Source organism: Labrus mixtus, chromosome 17, assembly GCF_963584025.1.
Source record: "Labrus mixtus chromosome 17, fLabMix1.1, whole genome shotgun sequence".
NCBI classification, from domain to species: domain Eukaryota; kingdom Metazoa; phylum Chordata; class Actinopteri; order Labriformes; family Labridae; genus Labrus; species Labrus mixtus.
Genome location: NC_083628.1, coordinates 7753946 through 7766598, shown reverse-complemented (window position 1 = coordinate 7766598; position 12653 = coordinate 7753946). Strand labels below are relative to the sequence as shown.

At 38.8% G+C, this 12653-nt stretch overlaps 1 protein-coding gene across 1 annotated transcript in view; it reads right to left on the bottom strand.

The window, feature by feature from the left end:
- Nucleotides 1–1685: 1685 nt before the first annotated feature.
- The window catches only part of csgalnact1a (chondroitin sulfate N-acetylgalactosaminyltransferase 1a), a 37227-nt gene continuing 26259 nt past the window's right edge, over nucleotides 1686–12653 (bottom strand). Inside the window, exons 5-8 of the mRNA XM_061060772.1 lie at nucleotides 7774–7952; nucleotides 7309–7403; nucleotides 6981–7062; nucleotides 1686–5145 (exon numbers count right to left, since the gene is read on the bottom strand). Of these exons, the coding sequence (XP_060916755.1) occupies nucleotides 4850–5145; nucleotides 6981–7062; nucleotides 7309–7403; nucleotides 7774–7952 (652 nt within the window). The 3' untranslated portion in view covers nucleotides 1686–4849. The remainder of the gene's footprint in view (nucleotides 5146–6980; nucleotides 7063–7308; nucleotides 7404–7773; nucleotides 7953–12653) is intronic.

Below are 12653 nucleotides of genomic sequence, written 5' to 3'. Positions count from 1 at the left end.
TTGACACCTGTCCCGAGCCGATGTGTGGCGCAGGGAGCAGTTTCGACGGACCCGGAAAAACTGCCGACCTCTCGGCGGTGGGGCCTGGTGGTGCTGCCTTCAGGTGCCAACTGAAGAATCGGAAATATACGTTATTCTAAGTGCTCAGTGCGTTACTCTGAAAAGTGATTCGCACTAAAAGCCCGAAAGGATGGTAGCCTACGTCTAAACAACACTTTCTTGATGTATGTCAGTCAAACCTTAAACAAAAAACGCTGCAGAAATTTATCTTATCTATGTAGCGACTGAAAACAGATAATATGGCTTAAAACTCATTAAAAGATAATTATTTTAAAACCGGTCTATTTTGAACCTATTTTTTACTGAGTCTTGAGTAACGTTGAAGTAGCTTTTTGAGGCTGTTTCAACCTTAATATTTACAGTCAATGGTTTCAATACTAATATGGATTTTTTTAAATGTTTTTCTTAACCCCGTAACTTTGTAAAACTAAATGTTTTCGATAGACATTTAAACAACCAACAAGTCTTTTTAAGCCAAATCAAGTGTCTCATGATTAAGCTTGTCTATCTTCTTTTTATTGTAATTATAAGTTTATGATTGGTAAACATTGGCTCAAAAAGTTTTTCCAACAAAGCATATTGAATTTAAGATATTTTGCTGGACAGCGCTTGTTAGTGGTTTTTAACTTCTTTACAGTGTTTTTTCTTATTATATTAATTAGGCTCAATTGAAACACACAGAGAAATAGAGAGAAATCATAATTTGCCGTATTTCTTAAGTGATTTAATTATGCTTTTACAATCATCTGCCTGTGGTTAATTATCTTAGTCAAGATAAACTTAAAACAGTATGTATTTATATTAATTCAAGAATGGCTACAGTGACTATGACATGTGTTTGTTATCAGTAATTTGTCGCCCCCTGGTGCTTTGGAGGTGAAGTTACAACAATAAAACGCTAAACATATTGTGGGGAATGGAGTGAGTGGCACTAAATGGAAACAATGAGAAAAATCAAATCCAAATTTCTTCAGTGCATCCACAACCTGTCAATATTACACACCCACATTAAAAAATGTGTTTTCAACAGATCTCATTGCAATTTTTGTAAATGTGAACGGATACTAGCAAATAAAGAAAAATGAAAACAATTGTATTAGCACCTGATTAATGTTATTTATGACAGAAAATGTGCAAAAAAAAAAAAAAAAATTACAAATTCTTATTGAGATATTGAGTAAATTAAGATATACTTGTTTTTAAAGTTTTGGCAGACAAGACTTCTGTATGGAGGCCCACAGTGTTTAATGTTATTCTCTCATTTACATAATGGTCAGGTAGCGTTTGTCTTGATTGACAGGTAAGGACTAATGGGGAATGGGAAGAAAATATACATTTTGTTATAAAAACCTGCTGAAATTAATTAATGAGCCACTCAACAAACTCTGTTGAATTAAACGAGCAGAAAAAGGTCACACTTAGTGAGCTAGGCTTTGTAAAAGACAATAAACTGAACCCATTGATCTTAGTTAAAACTAATGCCAAATGAAAACATCCAGCTAAATGGTGTTGTGCATTGTTACATACATAATGATTGACCATCCATGTAATGTCTGGAATATCTCTTTCATACTTTCCACCTTATATCTGGATTATACTTATTAAAGACAGACTAAGAAAACATACAGAATGCATGAATGTGTTTTATTGAACTTATTTACATGAAGTGAAAAAATAACGTTACCATAAAGAAAATAATTACAAGTTTTATTACAAGATACGTTTAAATGGAAAACAAAAACAAAAGTCAAAAAGTGCCTTACATCTTCACATCTTTGGTCACCCCCTCAAAAATACAGCGTGTCTTGTCTCCAAGGACTGAAGAAGTGTTGGAGCCTGATCATTTATTAGAATAAAAAACCTTTGAGTAACCTTCGAGGCTGTTCTATTTCTAAACTTAAAACATCTCCAGATGCTGTGACTGCACAGCAATACAATCATCTTCACTGTTTACTGTGTGTGTATATTTCTAACAAGACACACGAGTCACATTTGATGACAGAAATAAAATATGAAGATTAAAAGTGGTACTCTGACTTAAGTTAAGTCATCGTCAGTTACAGTAATACTATCTTGTTATACTGTTTTCCTTCTTTTAGTTATGAGACAAAACAATAATGGGTCAATTTTCAAAATTAAACATGTTAAAATTAAATTATCTTTAGTTGTATGCGGTTCGTTAATACATGTCTCATACTGTAAAAGCTTTTAAGAGATAAAAGAACATGTTACTTACCAACAAAGGTAACACACAGTTTTATGGTAACATTGAGACAGAGTTGAGTTCTAACCTGTAGGCTTCAACAACCTTCTGAAATATAAAGCCATAGAAATATTTTCTGCCTGTAAAGCAGCTTTTTAAAATTAAAAAACGAAACCAGAAAAAGCTCAACTAAAAGATGAAAACACAGAATACACTTCTTCTTCTGTGTGGCTATTGTAGTTCCTGCACTCTCTGCCACAGCCATAGTGCTAATCAGAGAGCTACACTGCAGCAGAGCACTACAGTACATCAAGTGAAAGCTAGCCTGGGAGACGTGGCTGAATGTAAATTATCCCCCTGAGCTGTAAATTAACTTTATCGATTGACTGAGTTTTTATGTCAGCGTGAATAATGCAGCAGCTAAATCAGTTCATGACAAAAAGGAAGTGTAAAAATCAATCTTGATCTGTCGCTTCACGCAGCCTACTTTGGTGCCTTTAAATTCTCTTTAAACCAAATATTTGATTTGATAAGCATGTGATTGGCACTCTATTACATTTGAACTGTTAAGATATAAAAAAAAAATTTTTATTTCAAACAAAGTAGTTTAAATGGATGCATAAGCAGAATGTTGTTTTTCTTGTATACTCTATATTGTATCTATGGCGATGATTTTTTTGGGGGGGTTATTTAGCAAGCAATAAAATACATAAATTAAAGTATTTCAACCTTTATGTATGTTTCATATTAAGCCATGCAGCCTGAAAATGTTCAACTCTTTTGTCTCAATGTTACCGCTTCTGTAGTTACTGCCTTTGTCAGGCTGGTATGAACTGTCATTCACAGAAAGTACTTTTTAGATGTGAAAGGCCCACACACAATATCAAGTGATAACTTCATCAGAAATTATTGTTCTTATAAATGATGGCATTAGCAAAACAATTATAAAGATTAATAAATTAATGAGGATGACTGATAATCATTTATTTAAAAAATATTTTACAAGACCATTTCAGGCTTTCAAAGAGTCCTTCATTGTCAGATTCAGTCCACTAGGTGGTCCTATTTCCTTTCATGTAAAAGCGTGTTCAATTTCCACGGGCCACCGCGAGGAGACAGTGTTTGGTTTTTTTTTTTTATTCACAGAAGGCACACGGTTCAGACAGACTCTAAAAAAAAATGTCTTGGTTTTCTTTCTAATGATCCTTGCTGCAGTCAAGAAGGGAATGTGTTCCCAAGTTGTTGAAGGTTTTTTCAGGGAGGAGATTTGTTGATAAATGTCTATCTGAAAGTCCACTCCAGTTAGTGTTGGGGAATTCATCAGGCAGTTGAGTTTGTAAAATAAAAAATCTCATGTTGTCTTTGCAAACTAAGTATAAAATGTTGTAAGTCCTTGAAAAGTCAAAAAAAAAAAAAAAAAGCTTCACATTTTTTTCATTGAAGGAATAGATTGACTTGTTGGGAAAAAGACCTACCGTTCTTCACTACTTTCTTACTTTGAGTTGGATGAGAAGAGTGATACCAGCCTTATATCCTTCATTGTAAGATAAAGCATAGAGACAGTTAGCTTAGCTTAGCACAGAGTCTAGAAACAAAGGTAAAGAGCAGGTCTGACTGTGCACAAACATAAAAATGACCTGGACTTGAGCTTGTGTAGCACTAATCTAGTCTTCTGACTACTCAGAGCAGTTTTAACACCGCAGGTCACACTTACCTTTTCACACCACATTCACACACTGATGGCAGAGGCTGCTATGTAAAGTGGCCATCAGTATTAAATAATCCCATTCATACACATTCACAAGCCGCTGACACAGTAGCAGGAGCAATACGGAGTTCAGTGTCGCTTCAGGCGCTGGGGATCAAACCACTGACTTTCTGGTTGGGACACATCTGATTCTACCACTAAGCCACAGCCGGCCCTAACAGTGCCTTCCCAGCTCAATAACAAAAACATCACATCTTGTTTGTTTTGCTGTTATAAATACGGCAATGTAGCGCAAGAACTCCAGCTGGCAGGAGGATTATTCTTATTTAAGCAGGGTGAAGTTAAGCTAGCTGTTTTCCTCCATATAGTCTTCCAGCAGCGGCATATATTAGCATATCTCTAAGTCCCATGCCTCCTTTTTACACTTGGTTCACTGAGTTTACCATAAACACTGGAAACAGTAAAAAAAAAAAAAAAATCTTATTGTTTCTTTCCTAGCTAAGTTGGCCAAGAAATAGAACAGCACAAAGTCATCCATAAAAACACAATTACGTTTTTTTTAAGGGATTAAAACTATATAAATAAATGTTAACTAGCAAGCTTTAAAGGTGCCTCAGGAGAGCACGTTTTTATCTTACTGACATAGCAGTGTTTCCAGTCTTCATGCTAAGCTAAGCTAAGCTAACACCAGCTGGCTCTAGCTCCATATTTACTGTACAGAGATCAGACTGTTGTTGGTTTTTCTCATCAAACTTTTGGCAAGAGAGCAACTATGTGTAACCTCAAAATGTCCCATAAGATCAAAGTTCAATTCCTGTCCACTATTCACACAGATTGCGGTCGTGCTGTTCAAAACGATTCAACCAATCTTTAGGTCTTCATGTTTTCTTGGGGTTTGAGTTGTGCTGTATTTTCTGTTTGCGGAGATGAGCCTCGATCTCCTGCCTGAAGAACAGCATCCCCAGCTGGCCGTGCGACGCCTCGTTCATGGCCTTGGACTGCATGCACATGCGATACTGGTCCGGTGGGAGCTCATCGGCACATTGTTTCTCATGCCACAGGTGGAACAAGCCTCGTGATGGAGCTCTGACCACCAGGAGGTTGCTGTGGAGGTACTTCCTGTAAAGGTGGACGTCTTCACCCCCCCAGCCTTTGATGTCGATGTCAAAACCACCTGCGGAGAAGAGAGAGGTTGAGAGGGCAACGCAGAATAAAACAAAGCTTTAATATTCCATCAGAGGATGTGTTCTTATGTTAAACAAAGATGATAAACCTTTTTATATGCAATCATTTCCGTGTGATTACTCATTTCATCTCTGTGTTCACAACCCCTTAAAGGAAGGCTGATTATGAATTGTGATTAGAGTCTGCACCGTGTGATCATAATCAGTTTTCTCTCCACACTCCCAGGTTTGTTGTTTCATGAAGAGGCAGTGAGGAAACTTTGAACTGATGCTTGATGAGGAGCTCTTCACCAGACTTGTCTTAAACCTGTATCTTTAGATGTCTGGAGTACTCGTGTCTTCTTCTGCTAGCACGCTGCGTCGCTTTTTTTTTTTTTGATATTTCTCTGTCCGTCTCTGACTCACTTTATAACTCATGCTGCAGGGCTCAACAGAGATAAGACGGGACTCTGAACCCGACTGATCAATTGTTTAGTTGTTTGTGCGTAAGAGAACATATTGCTCTGTGAATGCTGAATACTTGAAAACTCAGATTTGAGGGAATCATGATCATTCACTTTTTGTAAAAAGTTTGTTGAGAATATGATATCACTCTCTACAAAGATCAATAAAAACTACATGTCTCTATAATCCACAACAAACAGTGGGTTTAAAGCAAATCAAACCAGAAATCGTCTCTTAATAGTATCATCTGTTGTTTAAACACCGATTAAAGAAACTAAACAAGTAGAAAGTCTACCAAATTTAATTACAGTTGCTCCAGACCTACAAGGGTTTTCTAGACATGACACCATCACCAGCCTGTGTGCATGTGATTTTTTTTTTTCATGTGGCATGACTCTGCTTAAGGTTAAGGCCAGAAGTGCATTCTTTCCACTGGCCAGCGTGGGGGAAGTGTTTGTAAGTCTATGATAAAATTATCTTAATTACTGGTTTTTATTTTCTTCATGGAACACTTTTTCGAATGTGTCTTTTTAGTCTCAATATCTTGTTTGTAAGTCTTCCTCAACACAACATGAGTTTCATGTTTAAATTGTGCCCACTTTAAAGGTTAAACAGATGATCATGTGAGGTATGATTCCAGAGGTGACTATGTATTGATCGACAAGTTGCTGCCATGAGTATTACTCCTCTCATTTGTAATGCCTGCATATTATGTATACACACTGAAAAATGTCTTAAATAAATATGTAAATTTATATACTTGCATATTTAACACTAGGAAAGAAAGTTTACAGGCTTCTACAAAACGTCAAAAGTATTTGATTAGAACAGATCTCTCGACTTCTCCTTTCGTGTTTCAAATTTCAGCTGTTAAGTGAGAGCGTGTGTGTGTGTGTGTGTGTGTGTGTGTGTGTGTGTGTGTGTGTGTACGTGTGTGTGTGTGTGTGTGTGTGTGTGTGTGTGTGTGTGTGTGTGTGATGCAATAAACCACTTGAAATTTCCCACTAGCCTCTCATTGATTTCACTTTGGACTGAAACTAAATTGATGTAAATCTGCCTGGAGAGCCGATATTCCTCCCTTAATATACAGATGTAGAGGACGCGGGGCTATGAGATATGCTAATATATGCTGCTGCTGCTGCTCAGAGCAGCTCCATGCAGAGTAACAAAATGAGATCTCCTTCCGGTTAAGAAAAGTAATGAAATATTTCTGTTTCATATCCATTACGCTACAGCTCCATTAGCATAGCAGAGCGGATGTTTTGGTAGCCATCCAGGAATCCAAACCCCAAAGAGCCACTGCTTTACATCCCTGTACGTCTAAGATATTGGTGTCGGCTGCAGTGCATGTCCTGTTGTGAATGTTGTGATATTTATTTACCTATGTTGATGAAGTCCGACCTGTACTGGCAGGTCATGCCGAATCCAAAATCCCTCCAGAAGCCCGTGTCTTTCTTGATCACCTGCGGAGAAGAGAACAAATCTTCAAGAGCTTATGAATGGAAATATATCAGCTCAATACTCAGAGGGGGGCTAGGTTCAACAAGAGTAGGCTTATTCTATAGATTTGTACGTTGAGCAGCTGGAGAGGGAAAATATTTCTAAAACCTTGCAGCACAGCATGTAGAGTGAAGTTTCCATTTTTGGGCTTGTAGCGTGTTTGAAGGAGAGAAAAAGAAGGGGATAGACATTAGATTGGTGTTCGTTACCAGCTGTTGCTCCACAGGTGGGACGTGTTCGGGACTTCCGTAAATCAGAGTGGGGTTGTACTGGCTGAATAAAACTGGGTAGAAGACCTTTTTACCTGAGAGGGAGAGAGACAGCACTGTCAGACAGGAGGTTTATTTAACGGGGTTGAGTGCAGTTGTATGGCTCGCTCGCTCTCTCTCTCTCTCCAATTTCTGACTCTGTCCTATCTCTAAGTAAAGTTGTAAAAAAAAGCACAAAAATAAACCTATCATATGGTTTTACGTGAATAAAATATGTGAATAGAGTGTTGAAAATTCCTTATAATATTTAGTAAATCTAAAAATGCATGTATACAAGTCAAAATTAGAGTGTTACTAGTCCCTCCACACCCTCTTCAGTGCTGTTGGGATAACTGTTGTTCTCATTTGAGATGACTTAAATGTTAATCTTGTCTACATTTCAGGGGCTTGTGTTGCGTGTCTCACCGGGCTGCGTGTTGAGTCTGCAGGTGTTGAGGAAGTCAGCGGTGAAGTAAATGTCCACGTCGCAGAAGAAAAGCAGAACGTTGCCTCCCTTCCAGGCTCGGGCCCCGACGTCGAGACCCCGTCCCCGAGAAAACTCCTCGTCCAGCTGAAGTAGAGTGTAGTTCTTAAAATTCACTTCCCTGCAGAGACACAGAGAAATACAGAAGTTAGACCGACAACCAGTTTCTCTAACTATTCATATCTGTTTTTTTCCGAGTTTTGTTGTGCAAGTGTTATAAATATGGAGAAGTTTTATTTGATGTACTGTATATAACATTAAGGATGTATTCACTTCTTTTATGAGTTTATTTCTTTGCTGATTGTCGTATCTAAAAACGATGATGTTCTCTGCTTTGTGCCTCTAAATTTGCTGGCCTATGTTCCATTTGCTTGCGTGTAATATTAATAGCCAATAGCTTGATTGAAATGATTGAATATTAAACAGGTTATCTTGCAGGTCTTGGGTCTGGGAGCCCATGATGCACCTCAGCTGAGAAATCTGTTTGTGTCCAATCTGCGGCAAATAGGTCATCATGATCTGCATTCTGATACCCTGGCAGCTGCATCATAGAGACCACTCATGAGGCTGCATTAACAACGACGCGAAGGGGAAACTAGACCAGAGCCTAGAATATACTCTGAAGCAATCATATCGTGGTGAATATATCTGTGTGGAAGCATTGAGCATCCTGGGATACTCTTAAGTCTGGGATATACTGAAGTAGAGTATGATGTAAAGTGAAATCCTAAATGCACAGATTCAATTTAAATATCTTCATTATTACACTTGATATCGCCCCCAAATGCAGCAAAGCAATAACCACAAACCAACACAACATAACAACAAAGCACACATTGGAACAGATTATTCTCAGAGAGCTGGCTGGTTTCTAGGACTCACAGAGCTGCCAAATGTGATGTATTTAATGGGTAAGTAAAGGACGAGGGTCAATAGAGGCGAACAACTGTGCATTTTTTTTTTTTGCCTCAGGCTTCCCTTGCGGGTTAATCTGTCTCTCTCTGTTTATCCTCAGTTTTGTGCCTTTAATATTTCCCATCTAACGACTGCAACACGATGACCTCACAAATCCTCCTGGGTCACATCAGCTAAACCTTCATTTCCTTACTAATTTCTCTGGGTTTCTTGTAAGGATCATGAGCAAGGTTTTACTGGAATCAGAAATCTCCATGAAGTTCTGTGAGGATGTGGTGAGAGTCAGGGCAAACAGCTGGATCCAGATGTACACAGCCGTGGCTTTTTTTTTCTTAACCATAACAAATCACGCTGTTAATGACTAATCCTTTACTCATGCGTGCACAGACACACACGCACACTTTCATGTCACTCAGTTAAAAGGTACTGAGGGAACGCAGTTTTTCTGCACGAGGCTGAACAAACAGGATCTAGACTCCCACTTCATCCATGTGGCTCTGGATGACTTAACGCATGGGAAACAGTAGAGACAGAGCAGGTAGACAGAGGAGGAAACCAGGATGACCAGAGGAAACGTGGTGTTTTTGTTTGTGCTCGAGGCAGCTTGAATCATGCTTTTTACATCACTGGTGTGTGCGAGTGTGGATGTCAGTGAATTTCTATTTTAGAGAATTCATTTTTGTGTATATAAAAAAACAATGTAACCTGAAATATTTCAGCCTCTTATATAAAAACACCAAACGTCCCATGGGCATTATAAACATAAACCCACTATAATGGTTATTAGCATTAATAGCTGTTTGTACGACTGATAACTACTTCCAGGTAAAAAAAAAATGGAACAAATACAATGCAGCAGACAACATGGGCGTGTGTGCTGTCACTCCTTTCTTCTGCAAACAGAGAGCAGGCTCCACGTCTGTCTACAGTTTATAACTCCAAACAGAGTCGATCTGTTTCAGTCTACAGAGAGTCCCACGAGAGGCTGACCCACCCGTTGGCTCTAAACTGTCTACAGATGGTAGACCCAGGGCACAATAGCTCTGTTTGTCCCAAACAATGTTAATGCAATAGCAGCAACACTCGCATGTTGATTCAGTCTCAACTTCAATGGGGCGGGAAGCTCGTTGTCTGAATGAACAGAAACCAAAAACCTCAATGAGAGACAGATTTACTGTATTGATGAGTTCCTTCAAATACAAAAAGTGGTGACTTTGATTGTATGAGGGAATCATTTGGCGCTTGCTGCTTTCTTTGAAGTGGACGAATATCTGTCATGCCACACATATGCCATATCGGTACGCAGATTATAAAGCTAAAGCCAGGCTAGCTTAGGTTGGCAGAAAGCCTAAAAATCAGGGAAAACGACATAACAGAAGTCTCTCCTCCAACATGAAACTTCTACAGCTGTTTTAACAATGTATGATATAACACAACAGGGCTACTGTTATCATTGTTTTACTTACATTTTAACTGTTTGACTTCACGGCTACGAGCATATTTAAAGCTAATCATCTTAAGCTTGTTATGTCTCATTAGCACGTTAAAACAGAGAGGGTGTGGGCTGTCAGATGTCCTGCGCCCCCCCCCCCCCCCCCTCAAAATGGCTCCTTGGTCTTAGTGATGTTTGGGCCAGGGTGTTTACATGCTTCCTGTATGTGGACAGGGAGCGCTCATCTGCCAGACAGGCTACCAATGCCATGTCATCGGCATATCTAAGGAGTGTCAGTCTGTTGCCATCCACAGGTTATTTCATTTGTGTATATGGAGAAGAGAATGGGTGATAAGACACAGCCCTGTGGGACCCCAGTATTTAAAACAATGTCTTGATTGAACCATTACCCATAACATGTTGTGGTCTGTTAAAAAATGTATTCATAAAAGGTAGTTACAGAGGTGTTACAAGACTGGCAGAGTAAGTGGAGGACACAGCGCTGTGTTTGTGTGCATGTTAGATTTTTGTGTGCATGTTAGATTTTTGTGTGCATGTTAAGCTTCCGACTGGTTCTCTACACGTTGGCTTTCACAACGCAGTAAGGCAATGAACAGACCTGCATATAAAAAAAGAGGTCAGTACCAAAAATGTTTAGTTTACCATTTTTCATAATGTGTCATAAGTGAGCTTGAGTGGCTAAGCTAATCATCTCCTGTTAATAGCTTCATATTACGTTTACAGTTTGCAAATCTCCTGCAATGATTATGTGATCCTGCTGTGCATATTTATATCTTGAGAGATGTAAGGTGATTAATAATTCACAAGTGGTTCTATGGCGGTGACGTTTTCCTGATTACCAACATTATTTAGGGGAAATGTAATTGTCTCAGAGAGCTATTATTCATTTTGGTAAGTGAGTGCAGTGTGTGCCTGCCTGAGGGAATCAGCTCTCCAAATAATTCTGAGATGTTTATCTGTTCACTTACTTGTTTCCTTTGGCTCTTAAATGCCCAGAAATATGAACATGTGGTATTATTGTGTATCTAGTGGAAATTCCATTTGAACCCTGCAGTGGCCTTGTTTTCTAAATTACTTTTTATACTTGGCTGTTTTCCTCCCGTCTCCCCCACAGGCATCAGCGTCCCTATTATAGCTTAAAATAGTCAATTTGTTTACTGTGGGCGTGATGGCTGGTACCTAGTACAGACTAGATTGTTGAAAGTGTGTCACAGTGAGAATCCTGTAAATAGCTGTCATGTTGTGTCTCAGCAGCAGGCCTGATCCTGTTAGTTCTGCTGAGGACAGGGAGCCGAGACCAGATTTTCTCTCTCTCGGTCTGTTTTCTTTCTTTGTGGATCAGTGCCTCAGTGTAACCGTTGTATTTATTTGCCTGCATGTGGATACAGCTCGAGGACTGACTGCAGATATGGTGCTTACTAGATATGAAAATTCTCACCTCTAAGTTCCTATATGTGATTTTCTTCTCAGCCTAAACATCTTTTTAGATACCGGTGAAGTATTCTTGCTTTTTAGCCAGGCGAGCTTCATGGCAACACAGATGGTAGATTAAGTCTTTTTTTTCTGTCCAGACAGAAATACCCAAACAATCTTTTGATGGCTTGCATTGGAGACATATTGTGAACAGACATTAATGGTCTTTAGAATGATGTTATCAGAGCTGTAGAGCCAAGTCACACCGCGGCGTCACTCTGGCTCACTTAAGCGCCATGAACCCGAAAATTAAACCAATTTTCTCGTGATTTACTCGCAATTAACGGATCCGAGGTCTGCTGAAATAACAACATCATGATTCAGATTAGCAAAAAGTGAAAAAATGAAAGCTTTGTCAGGTCTGTCCTCAAGAAGAGAAACAGGTTCAGCCCAAAGACCGTATTCTTTTAAAAACACAAGTATATGTTTCAGCTTCTTCAAAAGTAGCATTACTGTTAGCAAAGTTTGAGTAATAAATAAAACGCCAGTTTCTCCGCCAATTTTTTATTCGCCGTTGTCCACCAATACATCTCTGTAGATTTTCTGTTAATTACTACTCAGTTCTAAGAAAAAGTTTCCCCTCATTTGCATTTTTTGTACACTTTGCAAATAAATTAATGTTTTTAGCATTGCTGGTCATTCATTCCTTGCCTGGAATCCCACAATGCCTTGCAGAGCTATTCCTCATGCCCCATATAAAACAAATGGGACAAACTTAATGCCACATTAATGGGCCTTTACCATAAGTCTGATCACCCCATCAATACATTTGAAACAAAGAAGAAAATCTGCTCTCACTTCCTCAACATCTCTCATTGTTGTTTTTTTTTTTTTTAAACACAGCAAAACCAATTGTAAGCTCTCCTCCACCCTGGATCCTTTTAATACCTGCTATCGATTTTAAGCAACTCAATTTTCCTGCCTGCCTGTCTTTCATCTTGTCTGCTGTTTACAGAGCAGGCCGGCTGCTGTACTCTGTAA